The 24,118-nt window shown below is 45.4% G+C and overlaps 1 protein-coding gene across 1 annotated transcript; it reads left to right on the top strand.

Moving 5' to 3' along the window:
* The first annotated feature begins 626 nt into the window (after positions 1-626).
* Positions 627-14,285, top strand: NCDN (neurochondrin). Its single transcript, XM_063140775.1, has 7 exons — positions 627-742; positions 4,387-4,524; positions 4,979-5,956; positions 6,585-6,826; positions 10,166-10,390; positions 10,814-10,956; positions 12,208-14,285. The coding sequence occupies exons 2-7, from the start codon at positions 4,399-4,401 to the stop codon at positions 12,642-12,644; spliced, it is 2,151 nt and encodes a 716-aa protein (XP_062996845.1). The 5' UTR covers positions 627-742; positions 4,387-4,398; the 3' UTR covers positions 12,645-14,285.
* Positions 14,286-24,118: the final 9,833 nt, after the last annotated feature.

The raw sequence follows: 24,118 nt of genomic DNA, 5'->3' as shown, positions 1-24,118 counted from the left end.
GGAGGGGAAGGGGGTCAGTAGGCCCCTCGGTTGGGCAGGAGGGGAGGGAAGAGTGGCTCAGGTAAATGGGAGGGGTGTCAACCTGTCAACTTCTCCCTCAGGGCCGCGGACTGGGCGGCAGGCCTCGCCGTCGCCATGGTAACCGTGTAGGCCGCAGGTTACCAACGCCGGAACGCACACACACGTTTAAGAGGCTGCTCAGCCCAACACGCACCCCAACATCTCCCTCAGCGCCTCATCCTCCTTGGCTCAACCCCCCACTTTTTCCCCCTTCCTTCATCCGGAAACGCAAAAAGCTACGCCTCGGCCTTCGCTTGTCCACCAATCGGAGCTCTGATGACCGGAAAGAGAAAAGTGCCGTTGCTACGGTTGCGAGCCCTTAGCGAGGGACGTTGTATTCCCCCTGCCCCCAGCCCCATGAGAGAAATAAATGGGTGAGAGGGGAAGGGGGAGCTGGTGGCGGTGGTGATGATGATGTCGATGCTGAAATTGCCCTTTTTTATCATGGCGGCAATGGCTTCTAGAGCACATTTTCTGAACTCGACGCGCTATTGGCGAATGGGCTAGTAAGGGGCAGGTTGATTGGTTAAGAAAGCAAAGGGAGGGGGATAGATGGGTTAGTTAGCGGGTGAGGCCAGTTGAGTGTGGGAGCAGGCAGAAGGAGGCGCGTTGGAGGCGAGGAGAGAAGGTCGTTCTTCGCTGCAGCTCTCCCCCCACCGCGAGCCCCACCTGGAAGGAAGTGGTGAGGAGAATGGGATGGACGGTGGGGTAGATTGGGATTCAATAAAAATAAATAAAACTGAGTGTGTTGCTGAGGGGGGCTGGCTGGGGGGCTGTTTCTCTTTTATGTGGGGGGCTGTTTCTCTGAGGGGGAACCAAGACCTCTAGGGCAGGTCCTGCGCCTTTTCGCACCTCTGACGCAGGCGCCCACGCTTTCTGGTGGTCCTGAGCACCTCTCGCCCGGTCGTTACGGTGTCCGGCCGGGATGGGGTGGTGTGGTGTGGTGCGGTGCAGTGCAGGTTCGGTCCAAATCTCCCTTTCCCCCCCTCCCTCCCTCCCTCCCTCCCGAAGCTCTCACTGGACCTGCCCCAGTCTTGGTCTCTGGCTATTGCGATGCTCCCTACGAAAGGCCGCCTTTAAAGGCAGTCTGAGAACTTCCGGGGGGTCCAAAATGCCGCCAGCAGGAGGGTGCTTGCGGTGCGGTGGGGGGTGGGGGAGGCTGGGCGGTTCGATGGTATCGCACCAATTTTGTGCATCGGTTGGCACTGGTTAACGCCTTTCTGCCCAGGCTTGACTTGCAGCGCATGTCTGCTTATGGAGCTGAAAGCAGCGGCTGCCCTCTAGGTAAACGGCTACAGAGATGCAGCCTGAAATGGCTAATATGAAGCTTTAAAGCCCTGAGCGGTCTGGGGCTGGAATATTTGAAGCCCTGCCTGTGTGAACCTTCCCCTGGTCCTAAGGTGCGCTGCAGAAGCCCTGTAATCTGCCCACCGCTAAGGCTGGTCAGGTTGGCTGGTACCAGGGACGGGGCTCCTTCAGTGATGGCACCCCCCTTCTGCCCCCTCCCCCCCTCCCGTAAATCTTCTTGGACCCCTCTTTTGTGTCCTTTAAGTGTGGCTTTAAGCATTTTATTTTAATAACCCCAAGGTGGTGCTTTTTTTAATTGGTTTTATTGCTGACACCTTATATATGTTTTTAACCTGATGTTTTATTATGTTTAACCAATTGCTTTTGTATTTAACATTTTTATTATAAGCTGCCTTGTGAAGACTGCTTAAGAGGTGGGGTAGCAATATGTTAAATTACCGCACAGGGTTATGAATATAAAGGGCCATGGAAAGAACCATGGAGGAAAGGAAGGATATAAATATATTGTATCTCCATAGATCTCTGCTAGAGTAGTTGGTGCATAACGTTGCTGGAACAGGGTTGTTGTAGGTCACTCATTCTCATTACCCCTGCAGTATGGGTGGACCACAGTACTGGGATGTTGGAAGCTACTCTGTACCTCATCCCAATCTGCGATAAGGGTAATGGTGGACTGTTAGAATTGCCATAAACACCTCCCTTTTAGAATTGATATCCTAGCCTCCACACCAGATATGGAGTGCAGATTTATTTATTTATATTTATATTCCATTTTTCTAAACTGGCTCTGAAATATATCAAAAGACACCATTTAAAAGAAAAGGGGTTTTTTTTTAAGAAAAAGTATTAGATGCAAAGCAATTTAATAAATATAAAATAAATTCAGTATTACAATGAAACCAGTACTGAGCTAAATCAAAATTAAAACAGTTCTGAAATCCCTCCAAAAAGATAACCCACATTACTAATGCTGGTCGTAGTGTATTCCAAGGGACCTCCACAGCCTGGCTAAATACAGTTTGCAGGGGTGGGAGTGGTGGTGGAGTTCTCACCAGGCTAGATGTCTCACAGCTGGTTCCCATATTTCTCCTCTACAGGAGGTTTGCCGCAGTAAAAGAGCAGAGCTGAAGAAAAGTATAGGATAATAATACTGGACAATTACTTTTTTCTGGCCTAACACAGGAAGAGTTTGCAAGCAGCTTTTAAAATGTTCAGATTTATGCCACGCAAGAAGACCTGGATTTGAAAGAGTGTATATTTCTATCTTTGCTCAAGGCAGGGCTGGAGGCTGGCATGATGCTGCCAAGTCACTGCAGTGGTAAAAGTTCTACATTTTTGTACACTGGTTCCTATGAGCAGATGTCAGTATTACCACTTTAACAATTAATTGGTTTTTAAGGTGCCATAATATTCTTTGTTGTTTTCTCTTTGGTGAGATACACCCAAGCCTTCAAAACTAACTAGGAAATCTGGGCTGCAAACAAAAGCACTCCCCACTACCCCCTTCAGGTGTGAAACCTCTTTTAGACTTGTGTTGATGGGTGTTTGCCATGAAACGTACTGTAGAACCCTTATGCGTTGTAGAATATTTTACAGCAGAACATTGATTAGTGTATATTGGTAGATTTCTGGGTGGTTTACAGTCATTAGCAAGGGTTTCTGACTGTCAGTTGTCCAGAAATAGCAACAGTTAAAAAGTTCTCCCTCCCCTTAAATTAAGTTGCTGAAGAGTTGGACAAATTCGCAAAGGATAAGTCTGTCAGTGGCTACCTCCAGTATCAGGGGCAGTATGCCTATGGATACTAGTTGCTGTGGAACATGGATGGGAGGGTGCTATTGCACTCATGTCCTGCTTTTGGGTTTCCCATGGGCAACGGGTGGCCACTGTGAACAAAATGCTGTACTAGCTGGACCTTTAGTCTGATCCATCATGGCTCTTCTTATGTTCTTAATGCTTGAGGAAGAGGGGAGTCAGGAGTGGATTTGGGTGAAAGGACTTGTGAGCTTGCTTCTGGTATTGATTACAAATTCCTGGGCTGAGCATGTGTTCAGAGGCACCCTGTTAATTCTTAGAGTAAGTCTGCCTGCTTGAACCACTATTTTACGCTTAGCATGTACCTCAGATGACACACTAAGCCACAGTGGTTAAGCATTTTGAGCTAATGGTTTAGTGTGTGGTGTGAACCATGGTGGCTACATAACCATGGTTTAAACATGCTTACTGACCATTTGTTGCAAAAGGGTTAATAGTATAACCATGGCTTAGCATGTTGTCTGAGCAAACACAATACGTTGTGAACCATGTCAGGATTTTTTTTAAATGAAAGTATATAAATGTTCTAAAATAAATAGTAAATAAAATAATATTAAAAAGGAAAAAGTAGATCTTGTAAGCCTGCAGTCTGCCTACCTCTGGTCTAGGGCTCCTACTTCACATGCAGCATTAGTGAGGCTTACTAGACATCATTGTTGTTATGCATGAACTGAGTCCACACACACACAGTATTCTCTTACAGGTGCATTTTGTAGAGGCATCGGTCAAGATGTTTTTCATGAAAGCTTGGAGATACCCACCTGTCACCAATCTCCTCATTGAGGTCTCACAACAAGCTCTCTATTTCATGATACTAAAACCTTTGGAATATAGATGACTAAATAAATAGGTTTTGAATTTTGGCCCTGTTTTTAACTCGTCATTAAAAGCTGTCCAATAATTCTATGTACTAGCATTGTATTTTTTTATGCCAGCCTTGTAAAGGCGAATTGAAAAATACATTATAAAGGAATATTCAGATATTTCAGATTCTTGCATGGCAATACCATCCCCCCCATCCCGGTATCTGAGCAACCAGGAACCTGACAATGTTCCAGCTCTACCAGTACAAATGTTCATGTCCCTTCCTGTTCTTGTCTGCCAGTAACAGCAGCCACTGTTGTTTGGAAGCTTGGCTTGTATTTAGGATGGGTGACCTTGTGCCTGTCCTATTATATGAAAACCATTCTGTTCTTTACTTACAGACAGTTAGTGCCATGGCCTCAAATTCAGGAATCGTCTCTGATGATGGCGAGAGCAGCAAGAATTCAACACTGGAGAGGTGCCTGAATGTGTTTAGAGATGCAAGTAATGACAGTGAACAGTTTGCTGCTCTGCTTCTGGTAAGACCCTGACCTACCCTGGCTGACAAAACTGCTTGGTAGGCAAATATGAAAGTCAAGATAATCACTTTCAATCCAGCTGTTCATGGTAGTTGGGGGACAACTACCTCAGTTTCCCAACTGCAAAATGGGAACAATTGCAAATAATACTTCACATCAGTATAGCACTGTTTGAGCATTTAAGTGTTTGAGATAAAAGTGCTTGGTCTAATTAAGACTATTGATCAGGTTACAGTATTCACTCTTGTCCTGTTGACCAAAGATTTTAACATTTAGAGAGAGCAAAGCCTCTGGGCCTTTAGCATGCCTGAGGAAACCGAGAGATCTGCAAAAAGAGGGGAGGGGGAATCCTAGTTAACAAGCTGACGGAAGAAGCTGGCTGGTCCGCCTGCTAGCCCAGCTGAGTCATGCAGGAACTTTGGAGGCTTCTGATGCCTGCTGGTTTCTCTTTCAGGTGACCAAAGCAGTAAAAGCTGGAGAAATCAACTCCAAAACCCGCCGGAGGATCTTTGACGCTGTTGGCTTCACATTCCCAAACCGGCTCCTCACTTCCAAGGATCCCCCTGAGGGATGCCCACAGCAAACATTCAAAGCCCTTGGCCTCACCCTGCTGGCCTGTTTCTGCACTGATCCAGATTTAGCCAGGCATCCTCAGATCCTTAACAAAATCCCAGTGTTCAATGATGTGATTTTAACTTGCAAGCCCGGAGATGCTTCCTTTAGCTCCATGATTGATGATGCTTATCAATGCCTCAGAGCTATCCTGGCCACTCCCAAGGGTGCCAGAGAGCTGGTGAACAGGGGAGCTCTCTCAGCACTGTGCTTGGCCTATATAAGTCACAACCATGGCTATGATCAGGCCCTCCAGCTGCTGGTGGGGCTTATGACATCAGTGGAAGCAAAGTGCTGGCAGAGAGCCACTGCTGACCTGATGGGTGTGCTTAACCTACTCAGTACAGAATTCCAGAAGGCTGAAGATGTGACCAAATTCCAGCTGTGTGAAGTGCTGCCCCGCTTTGTGCCTTCCCTTCTCCCAGCCGGCTCAGAATGCTTCCAGCCCCTCTACCGAGGCCTCTCTAACATCCTGACCAGCAAGCTGAGCCCTTCCCAGCGGGATCCTGCCTTGAAACTGGCAGCCTGCCTGTCCCAAGCCTGTGGCTCGAGGTGGATCCCAGCAGGGAGCTCTGGCAGCAAGTTCTTTGCCTTGCTGGCCAACCTAGCCTGTGTGGAAGTCCGCCTGACCCTGGAGGAGCCGGACCTGACAGCGGTGGACAAGAAGCAGGAGTTGATGGCCGCTTGCTACGTCCTGATGGAGCTTGCGATTATGGAATGCACAAGGGAGAAGGGTTCTTTGCTGCAGGATGCCCAGAAAGTACAGCTAGTGGGCATCCTGGGGGAGGCCTTCAGGGCTGTTATTCACTACCTGAGACAGGTAAAGTAGGGCTCCCAAAATCTTCCCATCTAACATGGCTGCCTCTGTCAGGAGTTTAGGTAGCAGTTGATGATCCACCTTGATAGGAGCTGGAGGCTCTCAGCTGTGCCAGGTACATCTGGCATCCGTTCGGGCAGTTATTGTAAGAAGAAGGAAGCTGAAGTTTGCACACAGAAATGGGACGGTACTGCTCCTTGTACAGTACAAAGAGCAGAAAAGTGAAGAGGGGACCTAAAAATGGCATGCCTGGGCTAAGGAGAACAGGGAAGTCAAGGCAAGTAGCAGTTTCTCCCAAATTGGGCGTGCTGTGACTTACGTTTATGTAGAGCTTTCAGTTGGGAAGGCTGGGCCTGAGAAGCCCCTGTAGCCCTCCCAGCCAGCGCAGCCAATGAACAGGAACGCTGGGAGTTGTAGTCCAAAGCATCTGGGAAGGCTGCTGTAGGAAGAGGGGAAAGATTCCACTAATCCCCCGGCTTTCTGTGCTGCCTGAGCCATCTACTGCTGTAGTCCTGCAGGTGTTGTTGCTTAACAGCCTTGAAACAGTGGGTGGTTGTGTGCTCCTTTTTGCTTGTCCAGTTCACTGCCTTCTACTCTAAAGTGCTTTGTGATGGTTTTGCTTGTCCCACAGGTAGGGCGGAAGAAGCTGGAGGATCCTTTCATTTTTGCCTCCGTTCGCATCCTTGGGGCCTGGCTGGCTGAAGAGACCTCTTCCCTCAAGCAGGAGATCTGTGACCTTCTACCTTTCCTCATATATTATGCCAAGATGCAGTTTGAAGAGGAGAGGAGAGGCAGAAGTGGATTGCAGCATGAGGTGGAGCAGGCTGGGCAAGGCAGCGTCCAGGAGCCTATTTGGCGAGGGGATGCTCTGAGGTGAATTGCCTAGTGGGTTGTTGACATGGGGTTATTTTGCTACTTTACATAACCCTCTAGTTTCCAGTGACGGGGATGGAGCAGTTTAGCTTGAATTTGAAGTAGAATGAACCTATTGATGAGCTGAGAGTTCGAATGGCCCTGATTCAAATTTCATCTTGAGCGTTCTGTCACTGACTCTTGGCCTTAGCTGCTCCTCTTACAACCTGGGAAGAATCCTTTGATAAATCTATGTACTACTGCATTTTGGGGCACTTTCCTGAACCAGAGATGTAAAATTTCTAGAAATTTTAAAGCCATGGAAAACGTTTTTCTTCCTGGGGTTTTTTGGGGGGAAACGGAAATTTTTGGAAAAATTGAAATAATGCAATATTAGCACTTTTTACAGATTGAAAATCATTTTGTTACTTCAGGAGCATAAAGTTTAATTATGTCCCAAGTTGGTTTGGCATAAAATTATTACATTTGGTATATTAAAAGTACAGTGTATTCAAAGAATTACTACAAATTGAATTTACTTTTTTTTTAAAAAAAAATTAAAAATTGTAACAAATGGAGCTACAAGCTCCTGAACAGATTGGTTTTGCCAGTTTATGAGGAGCAGGCAAAAAACAATTAAAACAATATAAGAACATCAACATTAGTAACAAAGAAAATTATTTATGCCTCCGCTAGTCAAGACGTAAAGCCGCCATTCCCCTAAAAAGAACTGAGAAAAAGGGGGGACCAAGATTCAATGAATATGCATGGAATTCAATCAGACTCATTTCCTGAGCTATAGCTGTCACTATCAGTTTCAGTCTCTGCTTCAGTGGCAGTGCTGCCCCCTATAAGCAGAAATGCATCTTGCTCTTGCATTTGAGAGTTGTAGTCTCAGTTTGCAACCTAGGACTTGCTTGTCCTTGGTGCACAGCAATTGTAATAATCTGATACTATACATAGTTTTTAGAAAACATTTGGAGAAGTAAATATCTGAACACCTTGTCTTAAACATTTTATTCATCATGCTAAAATAAAACATCCCATAATCTGTTTTTTCTTCATTTTTTTTCAATTTTTCTGGGTTTTTTTCTGGGCTTTCACATCTCTATCCTGAACTCTCTGGCAACCACTTGTGCCCTGAAGTACAAGCGTGAATTTCTCCTTTTTAGAATATCTGTATTTCAGTGGCCTTTCATTCTTTCCTTGTAGGATGGTCCCCAAATAATGTCTCCAAGGAAATGTATAACGGATCTGTTTTGTCACCCTTGTCGTTTAACCTTTATATCAAGCTGCTGGGAGAGACTGTCTGGAGCTTTGGGGGTTGCATGTTACCAGTATGGCGACAACACTCAGCTCTACATTTCATTAGCTAAGCAACCAGGAGCAGCAGCCTCGGCTGTGGCCAGATAGATGAAGGCTAACAAACTGAGGTTGAATCCAGACAAGAGAGAAGTGACGCTTTTGGGAAGGCCTGAGTTCTTGGCAGCAGCTAATTTATCTGTTGTTCGTTAGTGTGCATGAAGTACACCTAGAACCAGGTATGCAGTTCGGACTCGGTGTTGGGAAATGGTAGCCAGGGGTGCTTTCTGACAGTGAATTGTATCTGATAAGGCCAGCTGTGCCACCTCTTAGACAGTAAGGACCTTGCAGCACTTATCCATGACTTGTGACCTCAAGGATTGGCTGGACTGCCCTTAAAGGCTATCCAGGAACTGCAGTTAGTGATAAATGCTGCAGTATAACTTTACGTGGGCATAGGCAGGTAGGGAGCATATACATTCAGATCTGGGCTAATAGCACCGACTGCCACTAAGCTTCCAACCCTGACTAGATGTCCTGATGTTTGTTTATTATTTATTAGTAAAAGTTATATGCAGCTTAATATAATAAAATCTCTAAGTGGCTGATCTGATGTTGACTATTGGGAATGCCTTCTCTCAAACGAGCCCTGAAGCCTCACATTCCAGGTTTCCACTTTGAACCTAAACTCCTTTTGCAGTGACTCAAGCTACAGCTAATAATACTGCTTCAGTAGGATCATTCCGTCAATGCTGGACTGGGAGGCTGCTTGGGATAAGCTCCCAACTTGCCCAGCTTCTACAGGCTAAACCAACTCTTAACTGCTATCAGCAGTTGTGAAGTGAGCAGTGTTCGTAATACAAGGATTATGCAATGATTGTAATTGATGGTTCCAAGTCCTGCACCCACACAAGCAGCATTTGTCCATTGTTGTTTGACTGTAGCACAAAGGCTCCCAACTGAGTCATTTGGGTTCACTGCAGAACATTTTCCAATCTCCCTGGTGTTAAACTACATTAACAGCTTGGAAAAATCTGTGACTTATACTGACTTATGCAGCTCATTGATGGTCTTGCTTTATTTACCTTGCCCTCACACCCACTACATTCTCCACAGGGGTAGCCGTGTTAGTATGTGGTAGCAAAAATGACAGAGACTTTTGGCACCTTGTTAAGTCTTTAAGGTGCCTCAAGACTTGTTGTTTTTTCTTTTCTTTCTGTTGCTCTTTTACAGATAGAGGTTGTTCATCCTCTCAACTATCATGTTGGGGTTCGTAGGATATCTGGAAATTTAGAGCAAAGAACTAACTGACTAAGTGTTGAGGTTTGAGGCCTGCAGAAGCAAAGTAAAAAGGTCAGGCCTTAGAGGCCTGATTTTTTTTCTGTTTGGAGGGAGGGTATCCCTGTGAGGAGTAATTTAATTTCCCTAGTTAAGTTTCATTTCTTCAGTTAAGTTTCATTTCTTCAAGACTGAAACAGTACACTGATGGTGCTATATAAATAAATAATAATACTCTGTTTTTGGGGAAGAGGGAGAGAGTCAGAAAAGACTAGAGCATGAGGAAGGAACAGGAAAGCTCAAGAGCATGAGGAAGCAGCAGCTGGAAAAGCCTAAATGCAGCTAGAGTAAAGGACTTGCATTTTTGCATCTTTTGTCTTCTTTTAATGCTTTTGTATCACTCAGCTCTATTGATTAAATACATATAATTTGGTTGTTTTAATATTCTAGTAAATTGTTGTGGCTTTGGAGTGTCACTCACCCACGTCTACAGCCTAAACCCCACATGACTGGGAAGGCAAAGGCAAAAGAAGGGAGGGTGGGACTCTTAAGGTGGCAAAGATCCTTAAGGAGTTGCTCAGGGGATCAGTCTGTCACCAGACTGCTGGGATAGCAATCCACCTTGGTTTTAATTCTGCAAACGTTCTACCACTTGACTGGACCCTAAGCTTCAGTTCAAGGCAAGGGGCAATGTGGTGGTTCTTTAATAGGCTCCTGTGCGAGTGGTCATTAAACTCTCAGTGTTTGGGTTATTTCCAGTGCTTTTGTTTCTCCTTACAGGTTCCTGTTACCTGGCTTAAGCCACCTGACTGCAGAGGATCGGCCCCGTGAGATTCTCATTTCAGAGGGAGCCCCAGTTCTCCTGTGCCAATATTTCTTGTACCGCTGGGAGACATTTGTTTCAAACACTGAATCCCTGTCTACATCAAAAACTGTAGAAGCCAGTCTTCAAACTTCCTGTGAGATTTTCCTGAATTTGGTTGTCACTGCTCCAGATTTAATCAGGTAATGGGCATAGCAGGAAGGAGCGTTTGCAACACTTTCATGTGCTAACACAGAGGCAAACCTGGGTTTACTGCTTCAGTGTCTTCCCCATAGGGAGCTGCAGCCAATTGTTGCTCCTTGATGAGAATCTCTATATGATTTGAAATATTAATTTGTCTTATGGACACATTTTTAGGTCTGTATCTAAACATGTTATATGTGAATTCGTGCTTGGATTAAGGAGATCCGGCTTTAAATCCTCGCTCATGAAGCTCAAAGGTTTGGGTGGCCTTGTGTCAGATCTTTCTATTTCTCTGGGTGACTCTTTCTTGCAGTGACCCCCTAGGGTTGTGAGAAAAATTAGGGATTGCATCACCTAAGGGTGGAATGCAAATGTAGTTTAACCCAGAAGGCATCTCCTGTTTTGCTCTCTCCCCTCTGCAGCCGAGAAGATTGTTTTGCAGCCTTGATGGACGTGGTGCTGAGGTCTCTTCCTTCTCTGCTGCCACAGAGGGACCATCTCATCCTGACAGCCAATGTGGCAACTCTGGGGCTCATGATGGCCAGGAAACTCTTCGCCTACCCAGGCAAGAAATAATTTAGCCAATGGAAGTTGATGAGCACTAGGTGGGATTAAGCAGGAAGTCACGAAAGTAACTGGCTTGGTTCTCGCTGCAGTGGTGCATCTGTGAGTTGGCTCTGCTCACAGGACAATGCAGTGCCCACTCCACGCCATATATTTTTAAAAAAACAAATCCCTTCATGTAGACAACTAACACGGTGCAGAGAAGGACTCTGTCCTGGTCTTCCTGACACACTAGTTCTTTTATGTGCAGGGATATGGCTATATAAATATATATAAAAATATTTTTTTGGTAGAGAAAAGTATATGACACTCCAAACAGCCTTCTACAGCCCAAATGTAGATTTACCTCCTCACTGAGAACTAGCCTTATGTGGGCAGATAAGTGATGTTTATTAAGAGACAGACACCCCCGCAGTAGTAATATCATTTTCTATCTTGGGTTGCCCAGAATGATAATCTTCCCCAGCTTGAATTGGGAATTGACAGACAGCTTGAGGCAAATGAAATCAAAAGAGCTAGGATAAGGGAGCAGTAGCAGGAGGGACCTCACAGAAGTAAGAAAAGCTATTAAAAATGCACTCTCTAGCTTTGCCACTCAAAACAGCCCATAGAGCTACCCAGGTTCTGCTGACTGTGACATGTATATCTTTAACATATTTTGTAGGTACTTGCCCTTCTACTGGTTATCCCATTCCATCCTTGCAACAACCCTGTGCATTGAGAGAGCAGTTTGTCATGAGATCATTCAGCGATATTCATGGCTGGGGAGTGGCGACTTTGATCCCAGGCTTACACTTTGAAGCTACTTTACACATCAGGCAGCAGTAAACCCTGGTTTATTTATTTATTTATTACATTACATTTATTACATTCAGTTTACGACTGAACATATTCTCGAAAGGGCTTGTAGTCAGATCTGGCTTCCTGACTGAGAATATCTAGTTTAGGCACATGTTTACTGCAGTTGCGCACTTCAATTTTGGGGCTATACGTTGGAGAAGCAGTGCTCTAGCACACTGGAAAAGGAGGGTTGACATGCCATTTCTTGCCCATCGAAGAAATGTAACCTGACCTAAGGGAAGGGCCAAGGAGGAATTTGTGACTCTCCTTGCTGACGCCAGTGCCTTGGCTCGGCCAGCCTCATGTCAAAGAAATGTCGGCCGAGGGGACGGGCCTCTTTCCACACTTGAGGAAGGCGGATGCCATTGGCGTATGGGCCCGCTTAACACGACTCTTCACTTCTCACCCGCAGGTCTCCAAGGCACTCCAGAATCCGAGGGCTTCTTTGTCGCCGCCATCCGTTTCCTGGCAGACGCGCACGCCGCCCAAGCTGATCCCGAGGGGGTGATGATGACCTTGAGTGCTTCCCCAGCCTACAAGGTAGCCTGGCCAGCCATTCGCGAGTTGTGGTTTCTGGGTATGCAGGCCTTCGCTAGCTGCGTGCCCCTCTTCCTGTGGCTGCCCCAGGACGTCCTGCGCTCCGGCTGGCTTCAGGAGCTGCTGTCGTCGCTGGGCCGTGTGGCCCCGGCCTCCGTGGACTTGGAAGTGATCAGAGCTTTCCAAGGCATCTTGGTGGAGCTGGCCAGAGCTAGTCAGCCCTGCTTGGAGATGATCCAGCAGCACCGGGGTTTGGAGCTGGCCAATCTGTATGGCATGGCAGCCTTGGAGCAATGTCTCTCTGAGCAGTGAGCAGGCGCCGCAGTCTGTGGTGGCAGGAGAAGGGTTTTCCCTGAAGCAGTTCTACCATTCTGTTCCATACAGATGGAGGCTCTCTCTGAGCAGTAAAAGGCCCGTGGGATATGTCAGGCCTCCCTCCTCACCAGGTGGCTGCACAAAGTGATAAAGCGTAATACGGTTTATATGATATTATTTATTTATTTATTTATTTATTTTGATATTTTCAGTGCCACTTTTCAGGGCAGAAAGGCCTTCTCGAGGCAGCTCACAGAAATAATGTGAAACCATTTTTGTTTTGTTTTTCAAAAAAATAAATGAATTAAACTAGCAGCATGCAACCAACTCAGGCCCAGATCAATCCACCAAAACGTCATATAAAATAGTAAGCAGCGGCTGTATAAAAATCCAGCCCAGTGTCACTAGTTTAAAGATTGGAACAAAAAGGTCTTTGAGACCCATTTTAAAAACCGCTAATGAGGGGGGCCAAGCGTATGTTCTGTGGATGGGAGTTCCACAAAGATGGGACCACCACTGAAAAGGATAATGATGTTGTCTAAATGCATGTTTCCTAGCTCTCTGTGATATCGTAGAGTAACATGAAGCAAAAGTCTTACCTGCTGGCAGTAAAACAATCGCACAATGTATGCCAATGCACGTTAGTGCTGCTCAGTTGACTCTAATGCATTGTGAAGAAAGCTACCGTTTTGCTCTGGAGAGAGAGCAAATGTGTGCTAAAGGAACTTTGGTAGTACTCTAATGTGGAAGGGGAGGAATGTTTAGCTAGGTATAGTGATTGTGCCCAAAGTGTCCTTTGCTAGCCTTAATCGGGCTTCTGGGTGCCCTTACTATCGAAGAGCACAATGGGTAGGCCATCTAATCATTGCCTCAGGACTGGTATTGTCAAAGCACTTTCCTGAGGACACCAAGGGAGGACACCTCTCATTTTATTTAATTGTAATTATTTATATTCCACGGTTAAAGATACAAATCCTTCCAAGGCAGCTTACAAGTAGAAGCAAACTAGCAAAAACAGAACATGTCATCAGGATCTTTCCGACAGGATTGCTAGTGTCTGGATTTGGCTTGTTTGTTTCTCTTGTTTTTTATTGAATAAATTTATACCCCACTTTTCAGTTCAAAAAAGCGACCCAAGGGCAACTTACAAATGTTCTAAAACAACAACAACAAACAATTTAAATCCAACTGAAATAATCCACAAACCAGCTGGGTGGGTGGGTGGGTGGGGAGAGAGAACAGTCCATCTGGAGCAGGCGCTGAAGCCTACTTTGCCTGTCTCCATCACTCTCCTGTTCCTTCCCACGGCCCTGTTGAGGAGGGGGGACAAGCTTGGGCAACGAGAGGGTCAAAGCTACTTTGCTGTTAAAAGAATGGACTCCCTTTGAATTGCCTGCAGTTCAAGAAAAAATGGGTCTCCTAGGCCAAAGATACAAAAGTGGGATCTAAACTCTCCGGACTGTGAACGCTTGCTTGTTTTGGCTTCTCTGTATTGTTCAGCATGTAGGCTCCTGCATGCAGCTGGTCAGTATTATGTTCTTGGATTTGGGGGCTGGTTCAGCCCATGAAGCTCTTGGCCTTGGCTCATTCTCCTGGTGTTTCTAGTTCAGTAAATAAAGTGCTCTGTCTTGTAATAAATGCCTGGTTACTTCTGTTGCACGTGATTTATTCGACACATAGAAAGATGGTCCTCTTGAGACAGACATCTTTCCTTTGCTTTCCCATGAGCGTGTTCTCAAAGGGGTCCTGTACTCGCAGCTAGTCAAGGCAATGTGTGGAGCGGAGACCAACCAGACCAACCTCAAGTCAGGAGGAATATAAAAAGAACTCTACTAGATGAAACCGAAAGTCTCACTCTACTCCAGTATTCTGTTTCCAGCATTGGCCAACCAAGATGTCCCTTGAAGCGCTTTCCTTTTTCCTCCAGTCCCCAGTAGTCAGAGATTTATTGTCTCTGAACATGGAAGCTACACTTAGCTAATACATTTATTATCTCCCGTCAATAAAAATAAAAATTAAAAATCCCAAGCGACACATTTCAGATACGGCTGAGGATACAGGGAGTTGTGGGACTTTTGTCTAAACATGCATAGGATTGCACCTCTAGTCCCTTGATTTTATTCCTAGGGAATTTTCTCCAGCTTGTCTCTAGTTCCATCCCATCTGTATCAGGACAGGTCGGGGGGCGTGGGGCACCCTTAATTCTTTGTGGCACTGTATGCTATTGATTCTGGTCCCTGCATGTCAAAGACAGCGTGGGGATATTGGGACCAGGAGACTTGAGAGAGCGCCTTCTCCATTACCAACCTGCCCGATCACTGAGGTCAGTGGAGGGCACGCTCCTGGTGGCTCCACATGTTCCTGTGGCCTGACTGGAATCTACCAGAAGAGCCTTTAGTGTAGTGGCCCCTTCTCTGTGGAACTCTCTGCCCCTGGAGGTCAGGCAGGTGCCAACATTAGGCTGCTTCTGGCAGCTCCTGAAAACAACTCTGTTTTCAGAAGCCTTCCTCAACTGACTAGCCACTGTTTTTCTGGTTCCTTTGTTTTTAAATTGAACAATTCTAATTTTCTTTTTAAATCTTTCTTTTACTATTTATACCTCTGTTCACCACTCTAGAATCTGTGTTAGATAATTGAGAAGTATATAAATATTAATAATAATGTATAAGTAGAACGGAGAGGCTCTTCCCCAGATTATACAAAAATAACAGCAAGAACTGGATTTCGGAGCAAGAACTCAGTCCGCTGCCTTCCAGGAAGCAGCTCCTACCGAGAACTTTGAACACAGGTGTATGGAACCTGTAGCTCCCTCTTACAATTCCCAACATCCCTAGGAATTAGAACATCCTGTCATTATGACATCCTGTCACTCTTCAAATACTTGAAAAGTTGTCACCCAGAGGAGGGCCAGGATCTCTTCTCGATCCTCCCAGAGTGCAGGACACGGAATAATGGGTTCAAGTTAAAGGAAGCCAGATTCCAGCAGGACATCAGGAAAAACTTCCAGACTGTTAGAGCAGTACGACAATGGAATCAGTTACCTAGGGAGGTTGTGGCCTCTCCCACACTAGAGGCATTCAAGAGGCAGCTGGGCAACCATCTGTCAGGTATGCTTTAGTGTGGATTCCTGCACTGAGCGGGGGGTTGGACTTGATGGCCTTATAGCCCCCTTCCTATTCTATGATCCCATGCTGGCGGGATTTCATAGAAGTCCCAACAATATCTTGAGGGCCACAGTTTTCCCACGTTACTCAAAAGCAGGAGTGTTGAAACGCTTTCAGTCTAAGGACTGAATTCAGTTTTTAAGAAGCGGGGCAGGGGGGTGAATTCCAGTGTTGTGTGGGGGTGCTAAGACAAAGAGGGTGGGGGCCAAAAATGCCAGCATCGTTTAGCTTGGAAGAGCTGTTTCAAACTTTTTGGAATAAGGAAACTGCACAAAAGCTGGGAGAGCTGCACATGGTTGGGGAAAGGTAAGTGCAGCCACCTGGCCAGCTGGATTTGGCCTTCAGGCCTGAGGTTCAGCACCCCTGCTCTACAGCAAGGATGGGGGAAGAGTAGCTTAAACTCGCTCAGCTCCATGCAGGCAAGGTTTTTCTGACAACTGGCCGTTTGTTGTCTTCATTCCAATTCCACCAAGACAAAGTTCAGAAACAAATCACGATCCAATCCTTCAGTCCTTTTGTTTGTTTCACTTGATTTCTGTGTGTGATGTCCTGGTCAGCTAAAATTCAGCTTTATGGAAAGGAAGGTATTTTAAAAACAGGTGTAATCTCACACTATCAGCCTCACAACTGTTCTCTGCAGCTTACACACTTGTGTGAAGTGTGACAAAGGGGCATTGATGCTTGGCTGGTGACAAACAGCTATCTCACGTTCAAGCCTATAAAAGCTTGAAGAGCATTGTCCTTACTCCTAATCACAGGCCTGTGTGTACTTGTGAATCTGTGGTTGGGCTCCCTTTTGTTGCCTGCAGAGAGGGATGGTCAAGCGAATCCCTTCACTTGCCTATGAAACATTTCAATGAAGCAAAGACCACACTGGGGCGGGGAGAGAGAAGAAGGCCCTGTGGATATATTGGATGCTTGAGATGTGGGAGTCAAGGTTGAGGTCATAGTTCTACCCTTCAGCCCACCCTGCATCTGCTAAATTCGGTACCCCAGAGCCAGGTTCAGGGATGGCACTGCGCAATACAAAATGTCTTGCTTCTATGATCATCCCTTGAAGGGGCGGGGTCTTCGCTCAGTGGACAAGTGTGTTTCGAATACAGCAGTTCTCAAGGTTGATTTCCACTCAAAGAACAACGTGGCAGGTGATGGGAAGAGACAGTAGAGGATGGCTGCTGGTCCATCTCAGTCCAAGGCAGCTTCCTATGTTCACGTGGATGATTCTACATGGATAACCAATACCATGTATGCATATGCTTGAGGCCCAGTATTGGGGAAATAATATGCTCCTATCTCTTCAAAATACTTCCCTGGAATCCTGTGTCACACATAATGCTGCATTACTTTTCTTTACAGACAAACCCTAACAGCTTGAAGGAGCACCATGGGTAACTAACCTTTTAATCAGTCAAAAGGGAGGTGGTTTATAAGCCACTGTCAAAGCTGAGCCAGGGGTCAGAACCAGAGAGTAAGCCAAGAGCTTGGAATGACCACTGTCGCCCAGGCAAAGCTGCAGCCCAAATGGGAAGCTTCTGCAGCCCTTCCTGTTGAGGAAAGCCAAGGGCCAGCCTGAATGGTGAAATCACTCCAAGCCTAGAAATCCTTTACTCTAGGAAGATACTCCAATCTGTAGCCCTGGTGAGAGAGAGCCCTGATTCTAGTCCTGGCCGTTTCTGACATCCGCTAAGTCAAACACAACTTTGTATTACGTCCTGCCAGGTGCTTGACAAGCCTATTTGTGCTCCTTTTAAACTCCCTAGTGTTTCCACCAGCCCTCAAGTTAAAAAATAATAATTGAACATCAATACTCATTAAAGAAACCGTTTTAGTCTAGAAAAAACACCTTGCTTGACACAATGCAATAGATGATTACAATGCAATAACATTGTGTTACAATAAACACTGAAAATACTTTTATGACCCAGTCCTGTGTGTCTTCAGAAGCATGTCAGATCTTTCCATCAAGTAGCAGCAACTCTGCTGTAGAGAGATTAGTCTCTCAAGTGTGGTTCACAATGACTGGAAAATGGTTGTTCTCTTAGCAAGTGTTTCCATTGCTCCTGCAATAATAGACCTGCGTGCTGCAGTTGTGGGAGTATGATAGGAACCTATTGGTTAGTGCCAGTGACATCATTGGTGCGCTCCCTTCCATGTCATTTCAATTTTACTGCCCTTGATCATGTTACTTCGCGTCTGAGTAGCCCAGCAGGAATGTTCAGCTAGTCTTTTCAAAGACACCCCGCCCCCAAAAACATTGCCTGAGCATTCAGTAAGCTTTTTATTCTTAACTTACTTTCTTTTGTTCATGCACTTCCCCTGTCCAGCACTGGAGCATACAAACACAATTTAAGAGGAAGAGAAGAGGAAATGACGACCAGGTGATTTCCCCATCTTGCAGCAAGGCGACACCTATAGACACCTGTTGTAACTTAACTGCACAATAAGCCTACATCAAGCACCTTTAGGGCTGTCTTCAGCACTGAGAGATTATCACTCCTTTATTCATTATATCTGGGGAAAGACTACAGCTACAGGCCTTTGGGGACACATGAACACGTGACCATGGTTATATTCCAGATCCATTTCCTAATTATTATTTTTATTTCAAAAGATACATCTCTGGTAGGAATGTGCTTCAGGTTTGGATGAATCTCATGTCAAATCAGCAGGACTGGAGTCAAAGGTAGACGTGGTTGGGCACCTGCCAAGGTCCCACATGTCAGCAGGGGCCCACGGACCAGATCCTCTTGGAGTTGCACCTCCTCTTCCACACTGCAGCCTGCTTGGTTGCCTGCCTCTCGCTCTGGGCCAAACAAAGTGATGGTGAAAAGGAGGAACAGCAGATGCTGCTGTCTCCTTGCTCACTACCTGTCAAGCAAGCAAATGATAGCAGTGATGAGAAAGAGGATGGACAATAGTGGTGAGCAGGTAGACTCAGTCTGGGAGGGGGCCTCAGAAGCTGCAGCCAGCACTGCAAATCGGGCTCCTTTGGAGAGAGCCATTGGCCCTCTAAGGTGAAGCAGGGTTCCCTTTGAAGCAACCAGACGGGATCTGGACCTTCCAGAAGCAATGTAAGCCATCCAGCCTTTCAGAGGAACTCATCCCATTATACCATCCCATGCCACTTTCAGCAGGACAGTGGTGCCTTCCCACACAACCACAGGCTGGGGAAGGTGAATAGCTGGTCGTTCTCGTCCCACACCATTTTTTTTTTAAAAAAAATGCATTGCCACGTCACATTTTGAATAGTTTACGAATTAAATGCTTTAAGCATATTAGACTTGACTATTTGCATTCAGGTTTTTGCTTTTCCACCTTGACCTAAAATGTCCTTAAGCCCTCCCACCATTTGTGGCTCTGAGCTTCTGTGAAAATAAAGGCATTTAACATCTCCTGTAATGTCCTTCCCTCTTTTTCTTCCCTTGCTCCTATATTTTAGTTTGTTTTCCTGTTATCTTGGGCAAAGCACCCTCTAACTGTATTTTCCGAGTTGAGTTGCAATTAAGTATTTCACATGAGAAAGACACTACTGCAATTATAAGGAATAGAAAAGACAGGGAGAAAAGGCTGAGGAGGGAAAATAATTCTCTGTGGTGTGTGTGTGTGTGTGTAAGAGTGTAAATTATTTACTTGCCTTATTTATTTATTTAAAACATTTGTATCCTGCCCTATATCACTAGGATCTCAGGGCGGTGTACAGATAACATCATACAATATAAAACACTGGTTCTTTTATATGACCTTTCGCTCTTTGAGTTTGTAAGAATTTTGCCTGTCATACAGACATTTTGTTTTATTGTTGTGATCGGAACGGCCTTTGTGCCATAGACAAAAATGTATTCATTCACAATATAAAACAATAAATATACACCACTAAAAACAAATTAAACCATTAATCAAGTTAAAGCCGATATATAATTTAAAAGCAATAAAGATTAAAACAGTTCAAACAATGTGCAAGCCAGGTGAATTTAACCATTAAACGCTTTGTTAAAAAGCCATGTTTTTACTTGGCGCTGGAATAAAGCCAGCGTTGGCACCAGTCGGGCCTCCAAGGGGAGGGCATTCCACAGTCGGGGTGCCACAGCAGAGAAAGCCCTCTCCCATGTCCCATCATAGCGTATGTGTTGCATTGGTGGGATGCGGAGGAGGGCTCCCCCAACAGATCTCAAGGCTCAGGCAGGCAGATATAAGGAGAGGCGCTCTCTCAAGAATCGATGTCCCAAGCCATTTAGGGTTTTAAACATCATTACCAACACCTTGAATCCTGACCAGAAGCGTATAGGCAGCCAGTGCAGTTCATTTAAGACAGGTGTTATGTAGTCTCTGTAGGATGTGCCTGCCAGCAGTCTAGCTGCTGCATTTTGCACTAGCTGCAACTTCCGAGTTGTCTTCAAGGGCAGCCCCATGTAGAGTGCATTGCAGTAGTCTAATCGGGACGTTACCACTGCATGCACCACTGTGGCTAGGCTGCCCCTGTCCAGGAAGGGCCGTAGCTGGCGGATCAGCTGAAGCTGGCCCCAAGTACTCCGCGCCACGGAGTCCACCTGGGCCTCCAGTGACAAGGATGGATCTAGGAGTACTCCCAAGCTCCGCACTTGCTTCTGAGTATATTGATACAGTATGCCAATAGAATAGATAATAAACAGGTAGAAAGAAAAATAACCTTTGCAGAATACTTAGAATTTACCACTAGGGGTCACTCTTACATTAAGTAAAAACCTTTAGACTTTTCACATCCCACATGAATCCTATCCTAGAGTACCTGTGAACTTTTTCATTCATGGCATTTACCTATCAAGGTATACATTGTGTAGAGGGGAAAGCCCTCTAGACATACACCCTGTCCTCAGGCATATGTCTATTCTGCTGCTAGTATGCATGTTAAGAAGCTCCTGCTGAGGTAGTTAACTGTGATGGGGGAGGCCTACTCAGCCCTAGAGCATGTACAAAGTGCCAGCTTCAACCCAACTCAAAGGCAGAAAGCCTCCCCCAAAACAAAACAAATACCCTTTGCCTGAGGCAGTAGTCTTGTTCTGTACAAGACAGTTTGAGCTTCACATGTTCAGGTGGCATAATCAATATTTGCATGATTTTCACACATGACTGTGTCCGAGTCTTCCTTCCCTACACCCATGAACACCTGTGGAGGAAAGAAATGCCGTGTTCGAGGTAGCGGTACTTTGGCCCTGTTAACACAAGACTTCAACGGACACACCTGCTGACAGGAAGAGCCGGCGATTTACTGAAGCATCTGAGGACTGGTTTAGACACAGGCCAGGTGTGTACATTTTACACACTGTGAGAGTTGCAGAAGGGGGTGGGAAGAATTATAATAAAATCATCACATAAGCCCTTTGCCAGAGCTAAGCACTGCTACTCTATTTTGAGCATTCCAAGCTGGCTGTGCTAATTGATCTCACAGCTAGGCCTGTGAAGTCTACCCCGCGGCATACTTTACTCTGATCAGGCCGAGCTTGACCCAGTCCAGATGCACAAAAAATCTAGGCAGCCAAGGGTCACGGTGAAGCTTCTGGTCTCTTCTTGCAACTGTCTCAGACTTTTCCGGAAGCCCACAATTCCCATTTTGGAAACTTGGGATGGATAGTACTGGCCCAAGATATTTTGCTGTCAATGGCAGAGGACAAAATGGTGCCCTGTCCCCATCACACATACAGAAGCCAGCTGCAGTTGAAATTTATTATTATTATTATTATATTTATTTGTATCCCGCCTTTTGCCCAATACTGGGGCTCAAGGCGGACTTACAAAGTTTAAAAGATACATTGTAAAACCTAGGGGGAGGGGGGGAAATGTTAAAAAAAAAAACACGTTTAAAATACACAACAAAATTATAAGTCATTAACATAGATGGAGGACCAAATTACTCTCCAGAGGCCTGCTGGAACAAACAAGTTTTAGCCTGCTTCCGAAAGCCCATTAAGGAGGGAGCCAGTCTAGCTTCCCCGGGAAGAGAGTTCCAATGCACCGGAGCAGCCACCGAGAAGGCCCTCTCCCATGTTCCCACCAAGCGCACCTGTGAAGATGGTGGGACTGAAAGAAGGGCTTCTCCAGAAGATCTTAAAGCACGGGCAGGCTCATAAGGGAGAATACGGTCTTTCAAATAACCTGGACCTGAGCCATATAGGGTCATATAGCCATATAGTTGAAATTTACTTCAACACTTCCGATGTTATCCACACCTGAGGCAGCAGGCTAGTTTAGGCGCCCCAGGACAGGTTGTGTGGCATACACCTGTCCTAAAACAGAAGGAACCCCCTGGGAAGTTCAGAAAGAACGGCCAGGAGGCTGCCACTACTACCCCCAGTGTCTGCCACCTGAGGTAAACTGCCTCACCCTGCCTTGCCCTCTCAACCTTTGTCAAGACAAGCCAGCCTAAGGATGAAGCTACACAGTAAAACCACATTGTATGTTTTTTTTGTGGGGGAAAACTCCCTGCAGGTAAAAAAAACTAGTATATCAGAGAAAGTGTGATTTTAACGCAGAAGAGTCTGGGCCTCTGCATCAAAATACAGCCTGCCTATCATTTCGAATTTTCCTTGGAATATAAACCAGCAAGGCGTTGTAAAGCATATTCTAAAGCACACGAACACCCTTTCACTTTGCATGGTCAGTTCCTGCAGGCCTGAAAGATACCTGCCATGAACTAAGAGTATTTCCCAGAATGCCCTGCCCCAAACAGACTTTCCATGACAGATATGCAGGCAGTTTCCTGGCAAACAGGTCAACATGGGAGAGATTCCCTAAGAGTTAGGAGTTTGGAAACTCTTGTGCTGCATAACTGCTGAGATCATTGTATGTAAAAAAAACAACAACCCTGCTGTATCCATGTTTTCCTACCTGCTTTGCATTGTATTAGGTTTCCATCGGCAGCCAGCAGGGTGTGGAGATGAGATGAGATGACCTTCTAGATCAGATGAGATGACCTTCTAGATCACAAGTAGAGCCTGAAGATGTGTTGACTTTCTCCCCAGTACTTGGGATTCAGAAGTATGCTGACCCTGTAGAGCAGGGGCATTGATAAACTTTCAACCTGAGGGTCAAATTCTATGTCAGAGAAGCTCGCAGGAGTCTCGTTCTAGTGGTTTGAGTACGAACTACACGTTTTATCTTGAAGCTCTTAGTACCAGTACCTAAGGGCGTGTCTACACCATGCCTATATCCTAGGGATCATCCCTTTAGGTGTAGAAAGGGCCTAAACTAGGGTGACCATATGACCGGATTTGCCTGGGTTTTTTTTATGACAAATCCGGGAGGGGGAGGGGAAATCCGGATTTTCCAAAGCGCAGCTCTAATGGGAATTAACAAAAATGCTTATAACTCTGTCATTTTTTAAGATAAAGACATGAACCTTGGCACGATGGTAGCTGTTAGGAAGGGCTTTAGTCATACCAAATTTGAACCAGATCCATTCATCCATTGATTTTTTAGGATTTTTTTTTAAAAATTGAGGTTTTAAAATTATTATTTTTAAATTGTCATTTTTAAAGATAAAGAGATGAAACTTTGCACCATGATAGGATTTAGGTAGAGCTTTAGCCACACCAAATTTGAAACAGATCTGTTCATCCATTGATTTTTTAGGATTTTTTTTAAAATTGAGGTTTTTAAATTATTATTTTTTAAACTGTCATTTTTAAATATAAAGAGCTGAAAGTTGGCACCATGATAGCTTTTAGGTAGAGCTTTAGCCATACCAAATTTGAAACAGATCTGTGGGCAGTAGCAAACCCTGTTAACAACAACAGCAGCTTGCAATGAGTGAAGATACAGTCAGAAAAGATATTTGAGGGAAGGAGAGAATATAACACAGAGAGTATAGCAAAAGCTTCAAAGTACAGCAAAACCTACAAAAGTAGGAGTGAGTGAAGTTAACTTCAGATACATTGAATCTCTCACTTGTTCTTTATTTCAGTGATTTTAACGTTAAGATGCTATGTAGAACAGATTTGTCTTAAATGTGTGCTATAAAATCAGACATGTGACCAAGGCTATATTCGGGTGGGCACACCCCCTTGGTGCTGGACACGCCCCCTTGGGGGCGACCATGTTGTCCTCCTTTTTGGTTTCCAAAATATGGTCACCCTACCTAAACCTTAGGAGAGACATTTGAACCTTTCAAACGGGATAAAACTTAACAAAAGCCTAGCAACCATCAAACAATGGCCTCATCTAGGCCTACGGGCCTAGCGCGATAGAGGGGGTGAGGATCTTGCGATATCATGATCGTGTGTTTGTCCCCCTCTGTTTACATGTGGCACATGATGTCCAGGAAGAAAGAGGACA

The sequence above is a fragment of the Elgaria multicarinata genome, chromosome 13, assembly GCF_023053635.1.
Source record: "Elgaria multicarinata webbii isolate HBS135686 ecotype San Diego chromosome 13, rElgMul1.1.pri, whole genome shotgun sequence".
NCBI lineage: Eukaryota > Metazoa > Chordata > Lepidosauria > Squamata > Anguidae > Elgaria > Elgaria multicarinata.
The sequence above is the reverse complement of the archived record's forward strand: the minus strand, read 5'-3'. Positions and strand labels throughout refer to the sequence as shown.

Excerpts from the sequence above, each read along its gene's own strand:
- NCDN (XM_063140775.1), top strand. The coding sequence starts at position 4,399 with ATGGCCTCAAATTCAGGAATCGTCTCTGATGATGGCGAGAGCAGCAAG. Across the intron at positions 10,391-10,813 it reads ACTGCTCCAGATTTAATCAG|CCGAGAAGATTGTTTTGCAG; the intron begins GTAATGGGCATA and ends TCCCCTCTGCAG. Across the intron at positions 10,957-12,207 it reads GAAACTCTTCGCCTACCCAG|GTCTCCAAGGCACTCCAGAA; the intron begins GCAAGAAATAAT and ends TCTCACCCGCAG.